The 25,095-nt window shown below is 36.8% G+C and overlaps 1 protein-coding gene across 4 annotated transcripts; it reads left to right on the top strand.

Annotated features, from left to right (window-relative positions):
* On the top strand, positions 1–23,557 carry LOC127839416 (uncharacterized). Of its 4 annotated transcripts, none has more exons than XM_052367777.1 (4): positions 1–229; positions 15,300–16,875; positions 19,816–19,942; positions 21,664–23,557. In XM_052367777.1, the coding sequence occupies exons 2-4, from the start codon at positions 15,682–15,684 to the stop codon at positions 21,978–21,980; spliced, it is 1,638 nt and encodes a 545-aa protein (XP_052223737.1). In that variant the 5' UTR covers positions 1–229; positions 15,300–15,681; the 3' UTR covers positions 21,981–23,557. The 4 variants fall into 4 exon arrangements, with proteins under 4 accessions (XP_052223737.1, XP_052223736.1, XP_052223739.1 ...); XM_052367776.1 differs by lacking the exon at positions 1–229 and adding an exon at positions 8,974–9,132; XM_052367779.1 differs by lacking the exon at positions 1–229 and adding an exon at positions 14,314–14,406.
* The last annotated feature ends 1,538 nt before the right edge of the window (positions 23,558–25,095 follow it).

Below are 25,095 nucleotides of genomic sequence, written 5' to 3'. Positions count from 1 at the left end.
TTCAATCACTGTGCAAACAAATGTAACACATACAGGGAGTCGAGTGAGCAGTTAAAGAAATATGAGTTAATGCCGTACTTGATTCTGACGAATTAATTGTGGTTTAACATAGGAGCACTTGAACATGTGAATGGGATAAGGAATATAATAGATTAAAGTTCATGGTTAGCATTTTAGTAAATGACGGATGTGCAGTGAGAATACTGGACGAGTTTGTGCACCGAACAAGGTAAATTATCAATTAATTATGTATTAATTGTTAATTTATAATCTAATTGATTATTTTATTAGAACTGCTGTTGTTTTAGAAGTAAATGTAGTGAAGGTAGTAGAAGTAACAATTGTATAATTAATATTATTAGTAGTAGTAGTTGTTTTATAGCGAGATATTAAGCTGTTAAGATATTTTAGGTTCATTGTGAAGATATTAGTTGAATATGGATACGTATTTATAATTCGTTAGATAAAAAATACATCACATATAATTCAGAACTTGTCTCACTACTTTTTATCAAATTCTTCGTATTAACAATTAAAACTTATTATGGCTGAGTTCAAATTGTAAAGACTTCATTTGTTTTTGATTAATTTCACACGTTCTGCTTCTGGCAGTCCGGTAAGCGCATTGGTTGGTACACGCACTTTTCACATATGCCACCAGGTTTCAATTCCCGTTCCCGGAAGCATGCGAGTTTGGTTGGTTGGGGGGGGGGGGGGTCATCATACCGGGCCGGTACTGCGGTTTCCCTCGACAACACTTGACCACACCATAATTATAAATCTATAAGTAACACGACTAACATCTAAATAGCGGGAAATTTCAGCTTTACTTTAATAGCTGGAAATTGCAGCTATACTTTAATAGCTGGAAACTGCAGCTATACTTTAATAGCTGGAAATTGCAGCTATACTTCAAACTTCGTCCCAACATTCGTGAATATAGTATGTTAATTAGGAAGGAGTGCTGGGTCACTCCGGGTTCGTAGTAAAACATCTTCAGGCGCGAAAGGAACTTCTAAACTGCGAAATATTCATACACGGTATGGTAAAGTCCATAAATCGTGTGCGGGGAAGAGCTGTCTAGACACCGACGATATCTCTGACGCACAAGGTCGTGAACAAATTCTAGTAACAGAGCCAGACGTATAGAAAGCCAAATAAAGAAAAAAAAATAAGCGGCCCAGAAGCGATCTTAAATAACAGGACGATGGTACTATTGTGGACTTATTCAGAATGGCTCAGACGATTCCATACATCTTTAATAAAAAAACTTTTCTCCTACACGTAGAAGGGAAATGCTGATGGATCGAGTTCTTGATAATTGCGTTGCCATACTAGCGGTTTGGTATAGGTTTGGTATAATTATGACCTTATAATGTGATTGACGTACCTAATACGACATTTCTGCGAACTTGACCCTGCTTCTGCGTCTACAGTGTCCTGAAAGCGATCATACGGTTTTTTTAGCCAGATACGCCGTAAAACGTAGAGTCTCGGCTTTCCATTTAAACATCTGCAAAGTAGTCGCCGTTTTTTTTTTACATACGAAACGTTTCACGTACACGTAGTTAGACTAGGTACGTGTAATAAAATGAATTATACGTTACCATGTATTTGTCTATTTTCTCGTGTTGATAACATAGATTTATGACAACATATTTACAAGAAATCTGATGCAAAACAACATGCGTAGGTGAATTATGTCATTGAAACGACGGGTGACATACCGTAAATTAATACTGCACAGTATACGAAACTAATACCTCAAATAATTATCTATCGTTTATGGTACGCCGTTTTAGCTACGCCCGTGCATCGTGACAAATTGTTTTACTTTTCTGTTACACTAAGTTCTCCAAGGATAGTAGCGCAATTTAAACAAATGCTCCTAATGGAATGAATATCAAAACAATTACGGAAGTAACCCGCGGAGAGCATATGTGTCAGTAACCGCATCATAATGATTCCCAATAATGAAGAATTTTTCATTTTTCAAATCAGTATTACCGGTAATTTGAGTATTCTAATATTGTGATTTGTACAAGTCAAATCAATCATGGTCAGACAGAATCTCTTGAGAGGGTTATCTTGGTGATGCTCATTGATCGTCCCAAACACACAAATAACATAAGCCGCTGTACAATTTTTCATTAACCCATTTATGCCTAGCGTATAGAAAAAAGGCCTTGGCAAACAGCGTAGACCCAGATGAGACGCCGCATGATGCGGCGTCTCATCTGGGTCTGCGCTGTTTGCTTAAAGGAGTGTCTGTATGAATTATACTAAATAGAGAAATAAATAAACTAGACATCCTTAATTTTGGAAATAAATTGATCTAATTAAGAAGGATGGGAAAGTCCACTAGGCATAAATGGGTTAACAACGCAGAGAGAAGTATCAAATCGCGCTAGAATCGAAAAAAACGTTCGCATTATCGTGTTTAAAAACTCAAGCATCAGAATTCCATGTCGTTGTTTATTGACCGATTAACAACGACTAATCGATATGTATTTCTTAAAAACCCACACGTTTAAAAGTATTTTGTTTTAGTTGTTACAATGATCAAAGGTTCCAGCTCATTATGCAGGAATGCGACAACGATTGGAAGTAGGATGATCAAAGGCTACAATGCACTATAACATCGAGTAACCTATCCTAAAGACAATTAATTTTGACTTAATTGCGATAGAAAATCAATTGTTCTCGGGAGGATCGAAGTTAGAAATATTTCCTGGAAATATTTGAAGATGCAAAAGCCACCTGTTTTTTATCTATTCAACATTTAGACGATACTGCTTTTTAATTCAAAATTGTTTGAACTCACCCATCGCTCGACATACAAAATAAAGCGGAAGGAAGGGAAGAAACGTTGCGTTAAATGTATATCGGTTTTGGCTCTACACGTATATATACTTAGGTTTGTAAACATTTAACATAGATTAATGTGTTAAAGACCACAAGCTTGAAGATACTTTCCATAAATAGCACTACATTTTCCTAGTGTTTGCCCTATATACACACTTGTCGAACACGCATGGAAAGTAAGTAATCGAAAAACACAAAATATCCATAAAATCAGAACGTGTCACCCTGATTAGCCTGTGCGGAATACACAGGCTTATCTTTATTAAGCCCAGTTTTCACAGAACGATGTTCTCACAATATCCAATAACTTGCGGCGTTTGAGAAAACAGTCGCGTAAGTCGGACATGAACTGGGGTAATCTATGGTATAAGAGCAATTAATTTGTAATTACGATTACATGCGTTACCGAGATCTACCGGTAATATATGAACACCAAACGGTGATGAATTGTAAAAACCTTACTTTAAGCATTTTTTATAACAGACATTAATTGGAAGAACATAAGAAAATGAGAGAGCTAATGGTATTGTTGTCTTATATCTAATTAACCAAACTAGATCGAATATTATGTCATACTTAACCAAACTAGATCTAATATTATGTCATACTAAACTGAAGTATACGCGTACAATTAGATAATTAAATTGAAAGGACCTACTGGGAAAATAGATATAGTTGACCATGATTATACGATAGTCTGCTATTTAGACCCCGCTGGGTGAATTATGGCGGATTAATATCTCTGTAATTATCCGCTCGTGTTTCGACTGGAGGACGGAAATGGGTTTCTTAGAAACACACAAGTATATCGGGCGATTGTCGATAATTCGCCTGGTTGGCATTAAATTAGATTTCCGCTCTTTTACGTAACAGTGGTCGTCATTTGGTGTAAAAAATGCAGCCATTCGATTAATACCATTCATTAATATCATTCGCGCTCTGGGAAAACGGGCCTTAATGCATGTGTTTTTAAGGAATTTTTCTTTTAAAAGGAGTCTCGTATAAACAAATATTTATCAAATGTGGAAAGTGTCGTCCCTATTTACCCTGTGCAGAATTCGCACATGGATTAATCCCCGTTTTTCCAGAGCGCGGCTCATATTCATGTAATGCGATATCAGGGCTTACATTTCATATTTAAGTTATGCGGTATTAGGGCTTACATTTCATATTTAAGTATTGCGGTATTAGGGCTTACATTTCATATTAAAGGTATGCGGTATTAGGGCTTACATTTCATATTTAAGTATTGCGGTATTAGGGCTTACATTTCATATTTAAGTATTGCGGTATTAGGGCTTACATTTCATATTTAAGTATTGCGGTATTAGGGCTTACATTTCATATTTAAGTATTGCGATATTAGGGCTTACATTTCATATTTAAATATTGCGATATTAGGTCTTACATTTCATATTTAAGTAATGCGATATTAGAGCTTACATTTCATATATAAGCAATGCGATATTAGGGCTTACATTTCATATTTGAGCAATGCGATATTAGGGCTTACATTTCATATTTAAGTAATGCGATATTTGGGCTTGCATTTCATATTTAAGCAATGCGATATTAGGGCTTTTATTTCATATTTAAGCAATGAGATATTAGGGCTTACATTTCACATTCTAGTAATGAAATTTTAGGGCTTACATTTCATATTTAAGTTATGCGATATTAGGGCTTACATTTCATATTTAAGTAATGCGATATTAGGGCTTACATTTCATATTTAAGTTATGTTATATTAGGGCTTACATTTAAAATTTAAGTTATGCGATATAAGGGCTTACATTTCATATTCCAGTAATGCGATATTAGGGCTTGCATTTCATATTCAAGTAATGCGATATTAGGGCTTACATTTCGTTTTCAAGTAATTCGATAGTAAGGCTTACATTTCATATATCAGTAATGCGATATTAGGGCTTACATTTCATATTCAAGTAATGCTATATTAGGGCTTACATTTCCTATTTATGTTATGCGATATAAGGGCTTTAATTTCGAATTAATGTTGCGCGACAAACATGGGACAGGGACATTCAGCCGTTGTCATAGATACTTTCATGTACGCGCCTAACGTTCGGTCAATCCAATCAAAGTGCTAGTGTTGTCCACATGGCCTTAGATATGGGATGTTGAGCAATCATATGGCATGTTTGCGAACGCAGAGTTCAAGATAACGTGCCTACTCATTAACTATGTACCGAATTCCAGAGCAATTTACGAGGTCTACGAACCATACACAGGACATAGTATACTTAAGTTGATTGACAAATACATGCAGTGATTCATTTAAAGCGGACAACCTTCAAAATATCTGACGGCGATATTTAATTCTTATAGGACTTGTTATATGAAAGCAATGTATTTAGCCCTGCACTCATATTGCGACGCGACCTCACGCACAGACGTTCGTCGAGGTAATGTTAATTTACTCGTCTTAACTTAATTGCGGCAAAATGTCAGTCACCACCTGTGCTTCAACCCTGATTTGTTTACTTCTGAACAAAACGACAGTAGTAGTAGTAATAGAAGCAGTAGTAGTAGTAGTAGTAGTAGTAGAAGTAGTAGTAGTAGTAGTAGTAGTAGTAGTAGTAGTAGTGGTAGTAGTAGTAGTAGTAGTAGTAGTAGTAGTAGTAGTAGTAGTAGTAGTAGTAGTAGTAGTAGTAGTTGCAGTAGTAGTAGTAGAAGTAGTAGTAGTAGTAGCAGCAGCAGCAGCAGTAGCACAAGCAGTAGCAGCAGCAGCAGCAGTAGTAGCAGTAGCAGTAGTAGTAGTAGTAGTAGTAGTAGTAGTAGTAGTAGTAGTAGTAGTAGTAGTAGTAGTAGTAGTAGTAGTAGTAGTAGTAGTAGTAGTAGTAGTAGTAGTAGTAGTAGTAGTAGTAGTAGTAGTAGTAGTAGTAGTAGTAGTAGTAGAAGTAGTAGTAGTAGTAGTAGTAGTAGTAGTAGTAGTAGTAGTAGTAGTAGTAGTAGTAGTAGTAGTAGTAGTAGTAGCAGTAGCATAAGTAATTCCATAGTATTAAGAGGACAGCACATTTGGAAAAAAAACGGTAACTTATACGAAAATCTACGACTAATTTATGAATTAAGCGTAATTTTCCATCTACGATTTCTACACAGATGAAATGCATAAGTCCTGTTCGATTCTTATATGCATTTTCTTGTAACTATGGTTTGTTTTCCCTTGCAAAATGTGTTAATTGTCTTCGACGCACAATTATCACCATGATTATATGCTTTTAATCCTAATGGATCCGGAAACATGTGAGTTCAATGCCCTTTCTCTAAAAACACTCAAGCCATGTTTCATTTGTAAATAGAAATACACCACTAATGGTTTGAATTTAATCCGCTAAAACCCATCCCTGGGGCCTAAATCATACATGGAAAACTTGGTCCAGTTTATTTTTAATGTTCAATTATTGAAACTTGATTATTATTTTGTCCGTTATGTGGAATAGTAGAAATTCTTATTGGATCAGTATGAAATAACTTTAAACCATGCATTATTTTGTGTCGTCCTTGATTTTAGCACGTTGTGTACATACCTTGATGTTATCTGAAATAGAAAAGAAAGATCTTTAAACGCCATGCTAGGATAATTAGGAAATAGTTCAATATGAAAGAAAAATGTCCTACATCTGCTTTTGAAGGCCATCAAACGAGAGAAAATGATCTACATTTTGAGTGGGATACATGTAGTTCACTTAAATTAACCCATTTATGCCTAGCGTCCTGAAAAAAGGACTTTGCAAACAGCGTTGACCCAGATGAGACGCCGCATAATGCGGCGTTTCATCTGGGTCTGCGCTGTTTGCTTAAAGGAATTTCAGTAAGTATATAGAAATAAATATATTAGACATCCCTTATTTTGGAAATAACGTGATCCAATTTAGAATGAGTCCACTAGGCATAAATGGGTTAAAATTGTGGCCTTAATATTCATCTTATTAAGCACGTTCGGCATGTTTCATAAAGTGTGGCATTTTTTATCATGTATTTACCACATTTGTTTTTCGTATCGACCACAAGCATGAGTGGGCGAACCACACATAACTTTACCCCACCGTACCACACCTTACGTAAGCGTACCGTACCGTACCGTACCGTACCACACCATACCATACCATACCATACCATACCATACCATACCATACCATACCATACCATACCATACCATACCATACCATATCATACCATAACCATACCATACCATACCATACCATATCATACCATAACCATACCATACCATACCATACCATGCCGTACCTTACTGTACCTTATCGTACCTTATATCGTACAATGTCATGCCATACGCTATGATACTATGTATAGATGTATGATATCGTATCATAGACTGGTTGACCAGTGCCAAATCATGGTTTTCTATATCATAAGCACGACACAAATACTGTATCCACCACATTGACGTCATATTGTGCTGTACCAATTTGACCTATAGTCGGAATGCCGTACACGTCATAGAGTACCATGAAAATCATGTTCATTTTACGCTACAATATCGTACAGACCATATCGTACCGTACCATTTAGTTCCGTACCATATAGTATTATACCATATAGTACCGTACTATATAATACCGTACCATATTTCACACTTCCACACTGAAGCCGTCCGGGACACAAATACTTAACAATGCAAAACATTTTTTACGATTAGCTATTGAACCGACATAAATGTATTGAAAACGATTACATTTTTGTTTCTTTTGCAAACCACATTCCTTCATTATTCTATTCATCTATATTTATCTATAAACGTTACAAATACGGCCGAAAGTATTCGCTTTAATACTTAATACATTCATGAGTATGTGAATTTATCGCGCAGCAGTATAATTAGTAAACTACGTCGGTCAACAATTGCAAATTACACTGCCTAGCAAACGATACATTATTAGAAAAACTTCTATCGCTTCTTATTTACACAAAGACACATTCAATATCAGCGCTAACCCAAAGTCAACAAATAAGGTGTTTAACTGTAGCTGATGGGTGTTTATGTCTTTATCTATTCGCGTTTTCATGCAATTCGATTTCTTATCGAAGCTATGAGTTAAAAGAACCGCTTGAAAATTCGTTGTTTTTAGCCCATAGTTTTCGAGCCCCATGGTTCTATGTATGGAGATCATTCACTCAGCGAACGCATTCTCACAGTCAAAGTTACTATTGTATACATGTAGGCTCAAGTCGTCTTAATTCATTTATGCCTAGCGTCCTGAGGAATTTCTGTAAGAAATATTCTAAATATAGAAAAAAGTATATCAGACACCCCTAATTTTGGAAATAAATTGCTCCAATTTAGAAGGATGGGAGAGTCCACTAGGCATAAATAGGTTAATAGGCGTTTGCCCAGTCCTCGTTGTTGTAAGCCCTATACAGCCGCGATATGCTGAAATAAAAGGAGACATTTACATTTATAATTAAGGTTTCTAAATTAACGTATTATAAAGTGTGAAAAGCTTTTCATGAATTACGCTTTTAAAAAACACTGAAGAATTTTTAAACGTTAAGTTAGACGTATGTAACATAAGTGTGCTTTTTACGGAAGCGTATCAGAGCCCCCACCTGATGAGATGTTTTGTGGCATGTTGAGATATTTTGATTAGTTTACATCAGATGTTTGTGCGCAATTCGGTTAATTTTTTTGACACAGATGTCATTAAGTGGATACACTGAATCGTTACGAAGGAGTTCTGATAGTTACGAATTTAAACACGCGATAACATTTCTTTCATAGCAACAAAAACAGTTGTGAACTTGTCGATAAACAATTATAATTCGAAAATGTCGAATCGACTTGATTTTATAAATATGTGAGCCAGTGAAATGAGAATTAAATTTCATTGTAACTGGCTCCTATCTGGAACAATCTTTTGTAAAGTGAATGAGTAATTTACAACTAAAAGTTCAATCTTTGTCTGCAGGAGAATAAGCGAGAAAAATGTTAAGAGGACTTAAACTGTCAACCAAATAAGTAATTTGAATCATGAAAACGAAAACATTTAACACGCATACAGAGCTATTACCAAGTTCGACACCCGTGTAATTTAAAGCACGATAAGTTCGACAACGATGGACGAATTAAAGACACTGCCTGGTGTATTAATAATTTTTTGAATACCCAGTAGTAGTATTATATCTCCTCTGCGGTATGATTAATCGTTGCTGTTCTTTTTTTGGTCATGTCATCTAGACAATATACAGTGGTACTCATAAATAACATGGACTTGTAAACTAAAAGTAAGTATGGTGATAGACTGCATTATAACAATAATTTATTAAAAATCATATGCATTGAAAGCGGTTTACCTTTAAGATGTTATACTGTAATGAAGTATTTTTTTACTTACTGTGTACATTGCGTCATTTAAATGTTCTCACAATAGATTTTTCTTTAAACTAAAGTTATAGAGGACCTACCATGAAACTTTTAATGCGTGTGGTTAATGTAAACACATTTACATATTATGAAAGATAAAAATAATCCATTATTAGCGAAATCGTTATTTTAAGGTGTTTTTAGCGCATGTGCATAGGGCCATAAAAAAATCCGAATAATTTAGAAAATACGACAAGGCTGCTTCGTAACGATATGTGTTCAAGGAAAATTATTGATAACTTTACGTATATAATAAAGCGTTGCCGATTGAATCTGCTCACCCGAATAAGACCACGTGCGCCGTCTATGTGGCGGTCACGTGCAGTGGATTGGTTACTCGAGATTCTGCCGTATTTGTGCGAGCGCGGTCCCGTAAATAAGTGTAGCGCAGCAATTGTGATAATTGAAAAACGATTTACATCACACAGTGTGAATTTATATAATAATTATAATTATGATATTTCAGATTATACAAAAGAACGCACGATAATTAAATTATTACAAACAATATGCCAATAAGTGTACGTATGCATGCACTAATCGCCTTGGTCAAATGTATGGTATCCAGTAGTGACGACCTACTGATTTTAGGATAACACGTTCGATCCTTACATATGGGAGTTTAAAGGGGCCTTTTCACGTTTTGATAAATTGACAAAATAAAAAGTGTTTAAGATTCGCAAATGCTCGTTGTAGTTATGTTATTTGCGAGGAAACTGTAATACTGAACATTTACCATTTTACTAAAAATTATTACTTTATAGTTGATTCCGAGTAATATGACCATCCTTCGCCGCGCGTGACAGCTATATTTCAGCATTGCCGAAATAAAGGAAAATATATTCCACAGTGATTTATTTCGGCAATGCACGTCTGATGATGGGATAAAAAAAAATCACACATTGTATGAGCACGAATGGCCCAGTGGTATAAAAGTTAGACTTTTACTCCAGGGATCAGTGGTGCGAACCCAGTTGAGAGTTTTTTGTTCTTTCTTTAATTTTATTCAAGATTGTGTTTTTTACTGGAGTTTTTGAGATCCATTGTTAACATTTATCAATATAAAGTATTTAATGACAACCTTCCGTACCTGACAAGGCCTGTGAAAAGGTCCCTTTAAGCAGGTATTTTTTATCTAAAAAGTCGCCGCTTAAACATAGGGAACTATACTTAACCTCCGTAATTGGTCGATGCGCATTAATATGGGCGGTAAAACAACGGTCTCACACACAAGCAGTTAAATCTCTGATTGCTTTCAGCACTAATCGCTTTATCGAAACAAATACATTTCATAACCCGAGTGCTAGATTGGCCGTTGTTCACACGCTATTCGGCGATATTTCATCACAAGCGGGCACAAACCAAATACAGTTAAATATCTGTCAGTCTGTTATTGTTCTACAGAGATACACCAGATAATTTGTTGTCAGATGCCATATTACGCTTGTAAAAGCGTGTACTTCATGGCGACACTGTGATGGGATTTCGCGATACGTCTTTTAATTGAATGTATCCCTGGCACGTGGCGCTACCAGCACTCGACTTGGTGCTCAGTTGATTGATTATGTAATTAGTAATTAGAACATCCCGATTGTCTTTCGGTATTTATTCTGTAAATGGGGATATCTTGATTTAAACATATATGTTAATAAGAACATGTGGTCTTAAGGATAAATTACGTCGCTTTTATATCATTTTGTCGTTGGCATAATTAAAAATAAATAAATAAATAAATAAATAAATAAATAAATAAATAAATAAATAAATAAATAAATAAATAAATGCAAATATAAATAAATAAATACAAATATAAATAACTTTACTCCAGTTTTTACTGATATATTTTCACATTTTCAGCTACAAAAACATGTTATATCTTCTCTTATTTGTACTTTTATGTGTATATTTTAAACTTTATTTATGATAAGCCTTTACGAAATGATACATTGATAGAGGGCATAAGTTTAGAAACGTTGAGTAACATTCCCTTTAATGGTCTTCGTTGTAAATTTAATGCATGTCATTATCTGAAGTATTCTTAAACATACTTAAACGTTCTTCAACGTATAAACCTGACACAATCAATCATCCTGTGTATTATTGATAGAAAATCGTTATTTCACATCAGGCAAAGTTTCCCACATTCTTTGTAAACCATTATACGGTGGCACTAAGGTGACATCACCGCTCAAAAAAAAGTCGGGAAAACACAAGTTATGTTTTCCCGTCGCCAAAAAATAATTAACTCGGGGAAACACAAAATAAGTCTGTTTTCAGGAGTTATTTTTTTTTGGCGAAGGGAAAACAAAAGTTCTGTTTTCACGTCTTTTTTTTTGGAGCGGAAAACACAAGTTCTGTTTTCCCGTCTCTTTTTTGAGAATTGAAAACACAATCGCTATATTGTGCGCACAAGATAATCGGCCAAACACAGACGCGGATTATATGGAGGGAACATTTGAAAACGTCCTAAAGGCAAGTTCTGATATAACAAAACATACTACGCTTATGCACGTGGAGTAGGTGCTTTTTGCATGTGGAAATGGCGAAACGCGATATGATTCTAATTTTATTTCAATTGCTTCATTTTAGGTTGAGTTGATACACTAGGAAAACATAACATTAATTTAAAAATCGATATGTCTCGTATAAAATTTCAGGAGCGCAACAGAGCAATCGGCATGTTGCATGCTAACTTAACCACTTGCCGAAGCATCCGATAGACACGGACGAATGATTTCATCGTTTGCTTGTACATATTGTAGTCAAATGATCACATATACAATTTTAAATCAAAATATTTACTCATAACTGAGTTATTTAAGTTTGAAAAATGCTGCGTTCGAAGTCATCAAGTGTAGTACAGCGCGCTATATAATTCCAATTTAATTTCAATTTCATCATTCTAGTTTTTACACCAGGACAACATAACATAAATTAGAACAACAACATGGCTTTTATGAGCGCAATGTTACAGGCCGGTCGGTCATTAAGACGTGTAAGTTAATGCGTTTTACTTTTCACATTATTATTTTACGAAGTACAATTTGAGAATTTTACTTTTTCAATGATTTTTTAATTTTTTTTATGTATGCTATTTTATTGTTGATCAATTTCAATTAAATTTACTTTGATTATTAGATATGTGATGAATTAGTCTTAGTCCAAATTTCCACAAAATCCGTTCAAAAATAAAGGAGCTATATCGATTTGAATACGTGTTGCGTTAGAAAAGTCTCCAAGTGAACATGTAGGCTTGAAGAATTATTACAATCGCTTTCACTATTTAGTCGAATTATAATAGCCCTCATTTTTTACATCGATTCTTAAAAAAATAATATTGCAAACTCTGTCTTCACCGGCGATTCAAATCGTAAGAATTATTTTTGGACACGATAAGCAGGCCCATGGAAAACCGGGTCTAACGTAACTTCGTTCAGTGTCGTCCATAAGCAGGTCCATGGAAAACCGGGTCTAACGTAACTTCGTTCAGTGTCGTCCATAAGCAGGTCCATGGAAAACCGGGTCTAATGTAACTTCGTTCAGTGTCGTCCATAAGCAGGTCCATGGAAAACCGGGTCTAACGTAACTTCGTTCAGTGTCGTCCATAAGCAGGTCCATGGAAAACCGGGTCTTATGTAACTTCGTTCAGTGTCGTCCATAAGCAGGTCCATGGAAAACCGGGTCTAACGTAACTTCGTTCAGTGTCGTCCATAAGCAGGTCCATGGAAAACCGGGTCTAATGTAACTTCGTTCAGTGTCGTCCATAAGCAGGTCCATGGAAAACCGGGTCTAACGTAACTTCGTTCAGTGTCATCCATAAGCAGGTCCATGGAAAACCGGGTCTTATGTAACTTCGTTCAGTCTCGTTCATAGGCAGGTCCATGGAAAACCGGGTCTAATGTATCTTCGTTCAGTGTCGTCCATAAGCAGGTCCATGGAAAACCGGGTCTAACGTAACTTCGTTCAGTGTCGTCCACGATAAGCATGTGTAGTCATTACCTGCTAATTTGGGAAGTACTTTTCTGCTTGTATTGAATTGGTTGTCTGAACAAAGTGTCTTTATAACGAAAACTCAGTTTACGGAGAAACTGTCCGCAATGATTAGGCTTAACCCTTTCAGTGCGGGAACCGAATTTTGAAGGCCTTTGCAAACAGTTTGGATCCTGATGAGACGCCACAGAACGTGGCGTCTCATCAGGATCCAAACTGTTTGCTATTTTGATAGTATGCTTTGAAAAAAATCGCAGAAAATGCTAATTTTAGAAATTAAGCAGACGACATTTTAGCAGAAGGCAAATTTCCCAGCATGCAAAGGGTTAAGGAAGCCTCGTCTTAGCAAGAAATAAGTTTAGGCTGCAAGTGTCGTCCTGATTAGCCTGTGCGGACTACACATTCATATCTGGGACGACACTAAACCTATACGTATTTAAGCTCGTTTTCCCAGGGCGAGTTTTGTCACCATAGTTTTGCATTCTGTTGGACCACACGAATGTCTCTGCAGTGTTAAAGGGGCCTTTTCACGTTTTGGTAAATTGACAAAATAAACAAAATGTATCAGATTCGCAAATTTTCGTTGTAGTTATGATATTTATGAGGAAACAGTAATACTGAACATTTACCATGCACTAAAATGTCCGTTATTTTGCCGATTTAAAATCCTGAAAATTATAAAGCGATAGACTTTAAGCGATATACTTTTACTCCAGGGGTCAGTGGTTCGAGCCTAGTTGAGGGTAACTTTTTTCTTACTTAAATCGTATTCTTATTTTTTTTTCTGTAGCTTTTTAGATCCAATGTTTACATTAATCAATAAAGACCATTTAACGACAAACTTCAATACATGCCAGTATCTGTTAAAAGGCCCATTTAAGGCAAATCCTTAAAACCATTGTCGGTAAAAGTTAGGGACATAGAAATAAGACCGAGGAACAATATTGAAATTACTTAAGCCTAAAGATAACATCTTTGGACGAATTTGCTCACAGCCTATTGACAGGGAGATTTTCGTTTAAAACCCTGTCGAATTGTGTGGCAAAAAGAATTATAAGGGTTTGAGAGCGATAATGGATAGATATTTTTTGTCTTAGATGTGACATCGAACGAAATTGTAATAATACCGTTGACAATATTTGGAGGTATGCGTTAATAACCTATTTCGGGTGTTGATTAGTATATCTTATTGTTCTATATTATATATAATATGACATTCCTTTGCTTGTTTTTCACTCCATATTGAAATTAATTCAGAACGTGGAAAATGTTCGTTGAAGTGGTTGGTGTAAATAAAAAATACGCATGTTGAGAGGTAATTCCTGTTGCAATTTCTGTAGGAATAAAACGAGTAGTGATATCAGTTTAGCTTCTACGTAATGAAGATCCTCGCAATATCGGTTTTCATTAAGCACATAAAACTAAGTGGAGATTTTTGTAGAAAACAAAGAAAATTGTATTACTAACTGGACGAGTATTTCTGTTTGTTACACACATTTTACACGCGAATAAATTGAAATGTACACAACATAATTCAGCCGAATGGTTTTAAGTGTCAGTTTCAGCGGCGTAGAACGTGAAATTAAATGTATCAGAAATAATTGCATTTACATATTTCGTACATTAGGACACTAAGACAGACCGACAGACTGACTGACGCAAAGACGGACGGGCGGGCGTGCGGGCGGGCGGGCGGGCGGGCGGGCGGACGGGCGGGCGGGCGGGCGGACGGACGGACGGACGGACGGACGGACGGACGGACAGACAGACAGACAGACAGACAGACAGACAGACAGACAGACAGACAGACAGACAGACAGACAGACAGACAGACAGACAGACAGACAGACAGACAGACAGACAGAAAGACAGACAGACAGACAAGACAGACAGACAGACAGACAGACAGACAGACAGACAGACAGACCCATTGTGGATGGTGGAGTTTTTACGTAAATTTACGTTGTTCTAATAGTTTCATGGTTAAATAAATATATTTATAACGCAATTGTATAAACATAATCATTTTTTCCTCCAGATCGAGAGGATGAGAAGAGTCAGAGTTGTTAAATAACGGTCTACATAGCAACGTAAACGTTCTTGTTTCCTAACTGAGGACACCCGTTGAGAGCATTAATCGAGTTTTCAATGATAACACTTTCTACGGATTTAAAAAGATATCATTAACAGAACAACGATAAGCGACAGGGCATTAGCAAGATCAATTGTTGGGATTTAAGAAGTCAGAGATGATAATGTGACAAAGTATGAACTCGAAATTCATCTACCGGTGGTCTATTTTATTTTTAATGTGGAATTTAACATAGTGCTTGACGATGTGAACGTTTATATATGTTTGTGTCCTTTCGTTAGAGAAAGGTCAAAGGTCATGATAATGGTTTTAAGTCATTTGCGACGTCATGAGCACCCCAAGGTCAAATAGGTCACTTCAAGAAAGGCGAAGTAGACCACCCCCATCCCGAGAGGTTGAATACAGGTTCATTCAGGACACCGTTAACGATCTGTGCACCGTCATAAAAAACTATGCCCAGAAATATTTCACGAAGAAGGAAATAAATTTTGACGCATGCGCAATGTGTTTTAAGGATATCGTAAAAACATGGCGGGTGGAAACTAGCGAGTTTAACAACTGGAAAGAGTTTATTGAACGTGCGAACGAGAATCATATCGACAAGACGGTGAAGAATCAAGCGGCTTTCAGAGACCTGATTCACATCTGTGAAAGATCCAAGGAGTTTGAAGTGATGATACCACATGTGAGGGAGCGAATGTTGAACTGTGTGAAGGAGCATGTGTACAAATACTGCCTTAGTTTCGCGGAGGAAACTGGTGGCGTTGATGCGAGTATTGTGACGGAATACGAGCAACACATACGAAATTACAAGAGAGACATTGAGAGTATGTTGACGGCAATAAATGGTGATATTCTGCGATACAGCGACGTGAAATCTTCGTTTGAGAGGTTCGTGGCGGAGGGTGGCAACATCGGCAAATTGATGGAGAGTATTTGTGTGCAAATTGTAGAAATCGCACACGAGATCAAGAAATGGACGGGCGACGACGCGGCCTATCCGGAGAAACTGCAGCAGGAGATTCTGTTTAATAATGGTTACAAAGAAACTCTTCAGCAGGACGTGTTTAAATTACACCAAAGACGCCAATCTCTTGAAAGAAGCCTTGAAAGACGTGCGAAAGTTAGGAAAAAGGTTGAAAAGGATTATGCCGTTTTTAGAAAAGAGAAAAAGAAACGCAAAGACAGTATTCAGACGTTAGAGATGAAAATCGAACGTCTAGAATTTCAGATTCAACATAAAAATGAGACTGTAGAAGGGGCAAAGACGTCGTTGTCAAACAAGCGTATGCTATCGCCGCGTCAGGAGGAAGAAATGCACACAAAGCTTGCCAAAACATTAAAAGAAATTGACCGATTAACCGAATGGTCGTCGGTTTCAACCCGACAGAAGGTGCGGCTTGAAAAAGAACTAAAAGACATTTCCGACCGAACTTATGAATTGAAAGTAGAACTGGTTACGAATAGGCATGAGACCGACGAGATGCGAACAAGTCTTGAAGGCATGGATATCGAGTTGAAGGTAATGAAAGTCCGCTTTTTGGTTAACCCATTTAGCGTCTATAAAAAGGCCCTGGCAAACAGCGCAGACCCTGATGAGACGCCGCTTGCATGATGTGGCGTCTCATCAGGGTCTGCGCTGTTTGCTTAAAGGAATTGCTGTCAGAAATATTCTAAATAAAGAAATATATATGCTAGACATCCCTAATTTTGGAAATAAATTGATCCAATTTAGAAAGATGGGAGAGTCCAGTTGGCATAAATAGGACAAATATGTTATACCGGTACTTGTGCAGTATATAAATACGTTAGCTCACCTTAGCACGACGTTCTGAAAGTGAGCTATTATTGTCAGTCTATGTAAGGCTTCCAGCGCCGTGCGATCTGCACGTATGTGGTCAACTTGTAGATCATTTTAAATATAGAGGCCAAATTTATGGGCCATACTTGATGAAGTTTGCTCAGAATGTTTATCTTGATCTGACGGCGACGGTAGAGTTTAAAGCCAGGCCTAAATGGAGTAGCGCAGCACGTTGCCGCCCCGAGGTCTCACCCTACCCTTTGGACCGGCAACCATACGTTGCCCTATTTTTATCTGATCAGTAATTATACAGGACATTGTTTTTGAAGTTTTAATTAATCAATCAAATGTTCACAGTTAAACTAATTTGACTAATTATAGATACAAGGTTTCAAATGACCATTCATGAAATATGAAAATATACATACACAACTCATGCTACATTGAAAATATGCCTTAAGGGTACTATGACTGCAAGTGACAACTTAGCACCCTGTCCGTTTCAAACCCTTTCTAAGCACTGCAATATTTACGACTAGTAAGAATCTGGGTCACTTGCGACCAAAAGCCTAGTAACTAGGCCATACCTTACATAAAACTAGTTACCACTTAAGAGACCAGATATATGACGCAGGCTTAATGAAACATACCCAGACTGTTTATATGGACGATATCTGGGCCAAGTTTTAATCTGGTTTACGTGCATCAAGAAACTATGTCATCATCTTAGAAAAACTTGTTGCGACTCCATAGACCACATTTACAACTGAATGATGAGACCTGTTCAGATTTCTTGCCTTAAAAATATACTGGTCGAGTTGAAATCTGGGTTACGCGCGTCTGAAATCTAGATCAATGGGTAAAATTATAGAAATACCCAATTGCAACCCCAGAAGCCCAAATTATGATTCAATCTTATTAAACATTGTTCAAGTGTTGGTATGGACAGTATTTAAGAAAAGTTTAAATCTAGATCACGTGTTTCTAAAACCCTAGAAAAAACGTGTTACCACTCTAGATTTCACGCGTGACTCAACCGCAATGAAATTGGTCAAACTTTTTATTCGGACAATAAATAGGTCACTTTTAAATATTTATCCCTTCCGTTCAAAGGTTTTATCTTTTGGCTTTGTAGGCACTCCAGCTTAAATAAAATAATTAAATTAAATAAAAGTAAATACTGGAATAAAATGAGTGTAAAAAATTAGAGGACAGTGTGTATATAACTAGGGAGATAAGTTACAAACCATTCGTACTGGTCATTTTTTATACAAAAGCTACATTATAATTGTTAAGCATCTAATACACAATAGTCTCGGAAGTATTGTTGGGTGATCTTAAATACGTTTGCATCAGGAGTATTTTCTATTTAGTAGTTAATGTGTGTTTATTATGATATACCTATGTATTCGCATTTAATATAGAAAGTGGAACGTCTTTTCTTGCATATATATGAGTCGCGTTCTGAGAAAACTGGGCATAATGCATGTGCGTAAAGTGTTGTTCCACATTAGCCTGTGCAGTCCGCACAGGCTTATCAGGAACGACACTTCAAGCCTAAATTGGATTTTTGCTAAGAAGAGACTTCATTTAAACGAAAAAAGTCATAAAAGCGGAAAGTGTCGTCCCTGATAAGCCTGTTATATATAATATATATATATATTAAGAACGCGGAAAAAAGGTATGCACATATTAAAACAAAATAATGAAGTCATTATTGAATGAAGACAGTCAACAGGCCGTATAACTATAAAATGCGAACATATCTGGGCAATGGTTCAAAATGTCAAATTCATGAGTTTTCACTTAAAACATGTAGAACACAAAGTTTAACACATCTTCTGAGCTTCGTCATGCGAAAATTGGTCTTATGTCATATGCGGCAAGCGTAGCTTCAGACCAGACAGCGATTTCGCGCCGTATGGAACTATCATGTTCGCTAATAAGTTATTGAAAATACGCTGTGTGGTCTGCAGCTACGCTGGCCGTATATGGCATAAGACACATTTTCGAGTAGCGCGGCTTATATATATATATATATATATTGTTTTCGCTTTCGCACCCGCAAAAACCATTGCGCAAAAGTTATTAAAATGTTCACCGATATTGACTCAGAGACCACTATATCAAACGTTAACTTATCATTCAGAACCGAGATAAAACTCCTTTTGTATTAAACTATCGACTAATACATTTGAATAGAAATATCATTTTCCATAAATAAAGCACTCGTCCTGATTCTTTAATAATGGCCATTGTTGTCCCCTACCGGTAAAACTTCACCGGAGGGGACTTATGGTTTGCGCTGTGTCTGTCTGTCAGTCTGTCCGTCACACTTTTATGGATCCTGCGATAAAAGTTCTTCATATTGTTTCATGAAACGTAAAACATTGATAGATGGCAATATGGAGATTATGCACGTCATTTCATTTTGTTCTTACGTCAATAATTCTGGTTGCAATGGCAACAAATATAAAAGAAAATATATTAAAAATCTGATAATGGTGGAGTTTCACCGGTAGGGGACCATATTGCTTGGCACTCTCTTGTGTTAATTTATGAAAACGTATATTTTAAGGCGTATTGAGGAACAAAGGCCATACACATACATTTGACTTAATAGTGCATGTTTACCAAATGTCCTTTATTTTCTCTGCCCAGTCCATGCACGAGCGGCTGGATAATCTGGACCGGAAGACGTCTGTCATGAAGCACATCCGGGTACTCAAGATGTCGCCGGAAACACTCAGAAAACTCTATCGTCGGCGGCGGGAATTCTATCATGAAGGTAAAGATCCTATTGGGAGGTGCCTGATGCAATGAAACATCTTGATTTGGAAAGCACTCGAGCTTTGCTCCAAACGGGATTAAATGCATATGCGCAAAGTGTCGCCCCAGATTAGCAAGTGCAGTCCGCACTTGCTTATCAGGGACGACACTGTCCCCTAAACTGTATTTTCCCTAAGAATAGACCTACTATAAATGAAAAAAAATCGTACAAGCGGACTGCAGAGGGTAATCTTTAACGACACTTTACGCACATGCATTTAATCCCGTTTTCACACAGCATTTTTTTATGCGCCATCAGCTCTCCACTCGAATATTTTTGATATTATTTTATATCGTGTAATACACATGGGACCTTTTAATACTGCCACTATACGTTTCCTATAATTTACATTCTGATTCATACACTTTAAAGCGTCTTCATTTATCTTTTTAAACCGATTTAAAGAGCCAAAGACATCTTTTATTTAATAATTTATGTTGTTCATTATTATGTGCATGTATTAGACAATGAGGTCAGGTGGATATGTTTGTGTCTTGTTCTTACAAAACTGGGCATAATGCATGTGCGTAAAGTGCCGTCCCAGATTAGAACAAGACACATTAAGTCGTAATAAAGCTCACTGTTCTAGATAATGTGCGACGAATATAAACATGCCTTGTCGCCGTGGGTACAAGGGCCTCACTTTTTATTACAAAACGCTTACAATATACGTATCACGAAACACAATGTACATATGCAGCCGTCTTCTTCAAATTATTTACGTTTTATTTTCAAGATACTAGTAATTGTTAGATTGAATCACACTCGACGAAGAAAATCATTCGTCACCATTTTTTGTTAATAATTTTGTGTCATTTATAATCTCTGTGTCGTATGTCCGAAGGCGGTGTCCACAGCTTCATTCAAGTTTACCATTAATGTTGGGTACAAGGGCCTCACTTTTTATTACAAAACGCTTACAATATACGTATCACGAAACACAATGTACATATGCAGCCGTCTTCTTCAAATTATTTACGTTTTACTTTCAAGATACTAGTAATTGTTAGATTGAATCACACTCGACGAAGAAAATCATTCGTCACCATTTTTTGTTAATAATTTTTTGTCATTTATAATCTCTGTGTCGTATGTCCGAAGGCGGTGTCCACAGCTTCATTCAAGTTTACCATTAATGTTGGGTTGTTTTATTGCCATATGAGCAATCGGTCGATTGCCTTCCAGACTTTCAGATCGTAGCAATAATTTATCTCCTGCCAATATTGCAGCTGTTTAGTTGAGTTTTAACCTAATTATTTTAGCTGGATTGCATCGAAAGCCTAAGGCTTATATTGAAACACTCTCGAGTTCTTTTCCTGGTACTGGAACCCGTACTTGGTGTCTTTGGGGGACATCTAAAGAACGCTTCCACTGTCGGGACTCGAACCCTTGATCTCCCAATCGGTAGGCGGACACCATATCCATTACTCCATGAGGTTTTATTATCCATAGGTTTATAATTCCTATATATATTGTACAAAAGCAACCAAATAAATTCCATATACCCCGAGTCATAATTAAGTCACATACATAGCGTGATCCAAAATAAAGTTAGTTTAACTGATCACGATTGACTCGTAAACTGGCTTCTATTGGGGTAATTTAAAGATTTGACCGGGTGGTTTTATTTTTGAACGCACGTGAGAAAGATTTTAACCAGACCCTTATATTCCCCACAGGGCAGTTGACGGACGCCTGTCGATACGTGGCGCAGGAAATAGCGAGTGACTGGAAGCGCCTGTACAAGTGTCTGCCGTTCGAGCCGCAACGGGAGCCGAGCAAGCTGAAACACGACATTGAACTGATTGACATCTACAGCGCCCGCAGTGACCAGACAGTGGAGGAGCAGGCGTTGAAGTGTTTGGAGAAGTGGCGGACGTTTAGTAGGCGTAACGCGGATGTGGCGCAGCTGATTCGTGGATTGCGGAAGTTGAATAAGGAAGACCTGGCGGACAAAGTGGAGATGCGCTTCTCAACTGAGAGTGTTTATGGTTGATAAGGACCGACAGCAGGGGTTGGAATCAGCGGCCCCACTAGTCTATGGGGCTTTTACTGTGAAATTTTGTATTAATGCACAGGTTAATCAGGTACGACACTCTCTGAGTGGATTGGAGATCATTTTCGCGATAACAAAACTTCCTTTAATCAAATTAAGCTTTAAAGCGGAATTGTCGTCTCCCATAAGCCTATGAGGTGGACACTTGCATTGAGCCCTGCTCAATTAAACATTTGACGTGGGCCCGTAGATTAATTTGTAAGAATACGCATAAGTCATCTATACAAGGAGTATTGAAACAAACAGGTATCAGTCCTGTGGTTTTAAAGCTTTAACATGATTGCTCACGATTCAACTGAAAACAAGCAAATTCGTCGCATTGATATCCCCCGCCATTATACTTCTGGACACAAAAGATTTCTGGACGGATGAACAACGCCAACATGCATCATCCTCTAAATCATATATATACTCATACCAAGTTTCAATGAAATCTGTTAAAGCACTTCCAAGATATGGCTCCGGACACACTAAAAAAGCATTTTTTTCAAGATACAAAGGGCCATAACTCCGTTATTATCCGATGGTATACAATGCCATTTGGCGTGCATCATCCTCTTATCAATATATATATATATATATATATATATATATATATATATATATATATATATATATATATATATATATATATATATATATATATACTCATACCCAGTTTCAAGGAAATCCTCCAAAGCACTTCCAAGATATGTTTCCGGACACAAAAATGCCGGACGGACGGACGGACAACGCCAAAACAATATCCCTTCGCCTATGGCGGGGGATAACTAAGTATTCTATATCTTGACGCTTCCTTAAACTACACTTCAGCGTCTAGGGTCGCACAGTCGTTAACATAAAAATATCATTTTTAAGTTAAAACAAAAACTGACATTTCAGATTGAGATTTTAGTCTGTATGAAACAGTTATTGTGCAGTAAGTTGAAGATATTAATTAATTGCGTGTGATAAATATCTTATGTAAACCTAAAATAGTGTTAATAAATGTGGCACAGTACATTTACTGGACCAATATTATTTGGAAACAAACATTGGGTAATAGCTGTAAAAGGGTAAACAGTATTATAATTAAACACTTGATTACATATGTTTAATCATACGCAAACATTGTGACTTAAAGCATACATTCGTGAGATTAATAACACTCATGTATAGATTGTGTTTTAATATGAAAGTACGCATTGCCAGACTGTTAAATCCATAAAAAAGTATACACCGGTATATTGATATTGTGATATGAGGAAGATGTAAACGTGTAATTATACGAGTATTTAAACGTAAACATTTGATTTTAATATGGGTGTTGTTATTAAAAACAAACATGATAATTTTAAGACATTGTCAAAATATAATTATTATATATAGTCATAGTCAATATGCGAATACAAAATGAGTACAGTAATAAAGCATGTGCTTGAAAGCGACCTAATTATGCGCTATCATATACGAATGTTAAATTATGTATTAAGTATACACGTTCTTGTATATTATTTATTAAATAACGTTACATGTAACTGCATTTTATTGTGTTTACATAATGGAACATGATAACACATCTGCAACTTATGATAATGAGTTCACTCTATGGGCAGAGTTGCTGACCTTAACAATCGTATGATAATGAGTTCACTCTATGGGCAGAGTTGCTGACCTTAACAATCGTATGATAATGAGTTCACTCTATGGGTAGAGTTGCTGACCTTAACAATCGTATGATAATGAGTTCACTCTATGGGTAGAGTTGCTGACCTTAACAATCGTATGATAATGAGTTCACTCTATGGGCAGAGTTGCTGACCTTAACAATCGTATGATAATGAGTTCACTCTATGGGCAGAGTTGCTGACCTTAACAATCGTATGATAATGAGTTCACTCTATGGGTAGAGTTGCTGACCTTAACAATCGTATGATAATGAGTTCACTCTATGGGCAGAGTTGCTGACCTTAACAATCGTATGATAATGAGTTCACTCTATGGGTAGAGTTGCTGACCTTAACAATCGTATGATAATGAGTTCACTCTATGGGCAGAGTTGCTGACCTTAACAATCGTATGATAATGAGTTCACTCTATGGGTAGAGTTGCTGACCTTAACAATCGTATGATAATGAGTTCACTCTATGGGTAGAGTTGCTGACCTTAACAATCGTATGATAATGAGTTCACTCTATGGGCAGAGTTGCTGACCTTAACAATCGTATGATAATGAGTTCACTCTATGGGCAGAGTTGCTGACCTTAACAATCGTATGATAATGAGTTCACTCTATGGGTAGAGTTGCTGACCTTAACAATCGTATGATAATGAGTTCACTCTATGGGCAGAGTTGCTGACCTTAACAATCGTATGATAATGAGTTCACTCTATGGGTAGAGTTGCTGACCTTAACAATCGTATGATAATGAGTTCACTCTATGGGCAGAGTTGCTGACCTTAACAATCGTATGATAATGAGTTCACTCTATGGGTAGAGTTGCTGACCTTAACAATCGTATGATAATGAGTTCACTCTATGGGTAGAGTTGCTGACCTTAACAATCGTATGATAATGAGTTCACTCTATGGGCAGAGTTGCTGACCTTAACAATCGTATGATAATGAGTTCACTCTATGGGTAGAGTTGCTGACCTTAACAATCGTATGATAATGAGTTCACTCTATGGGTAGAGTTGCTGACCTTAACAATCGTATGATAATGAGTTCACTCTATGGGCAGAGTTGCTGACCTTAACAATCGTATGATAATGAGTTCACTCTATGGGTAGAGTTGCTGACCTTAACAATCGTATGATAATGAGTTCACTCTATGGGTAGAGTTGCTGACCTTAACAATCGTATGATAATGAGTTCACTCTATGGGTAGAGTTGCTGACCTTAACAATCGTATGATAATGAGTTCACTCTATGGGTAGAGTTGCTGACCTTAACAATCGTATGATAATGAGTTCACTCTATGGGTAGAGTTGCTGACCTTAACAATCGTATGATAATGAGTTCACTCTATGGGTAGAGTTGCTGACCTTAACAATCGTATGATAATGAGTTCACT

This window comes from Dreissena polymorpha, chromosome 7 (genome assembly GCF_020536995.1).
Source record: "Dreissena polymorpha isolate Duluth1 chromosome 7, UMN_Dpol_1.0, whole genome shotgun sequence".
Taxonomy (NCBI): domain Eukaryota; kingdom Metazoa; phylum Mollusca; class Bivalvia; order Myida; family Dreissenidae; genus Dreissena; species Dreissena polymorpha.
Note: the sequence above shows the minus strand (reverse complement) of the source record. Positions and strands in the feature narration are given on the sequence as shown.

Coding starts and splice junctions, on each gene's coding strand:
- LOC127839416 (XM_052367777.1), top strand. CDS start 15,682: ATGAGCACCCCAAGGTCAAATAGGTCACTTCAAGAAAGGCGAAGTAGA. Junction 16,876..19,815: donor GCATGGATATCGAGTTGAAG/GTAATGAAAGTC, acceptor TTCTCTGCCCAG/TCCATGCACGAGCGGCTGGA. Junction 19,943..21,663: donor GCGGGAATTCTATCATGAAG/GTAAAGATCCTA, acceptor TATTCCCCACAG/GGCAGTTGACGGACGCCTGT.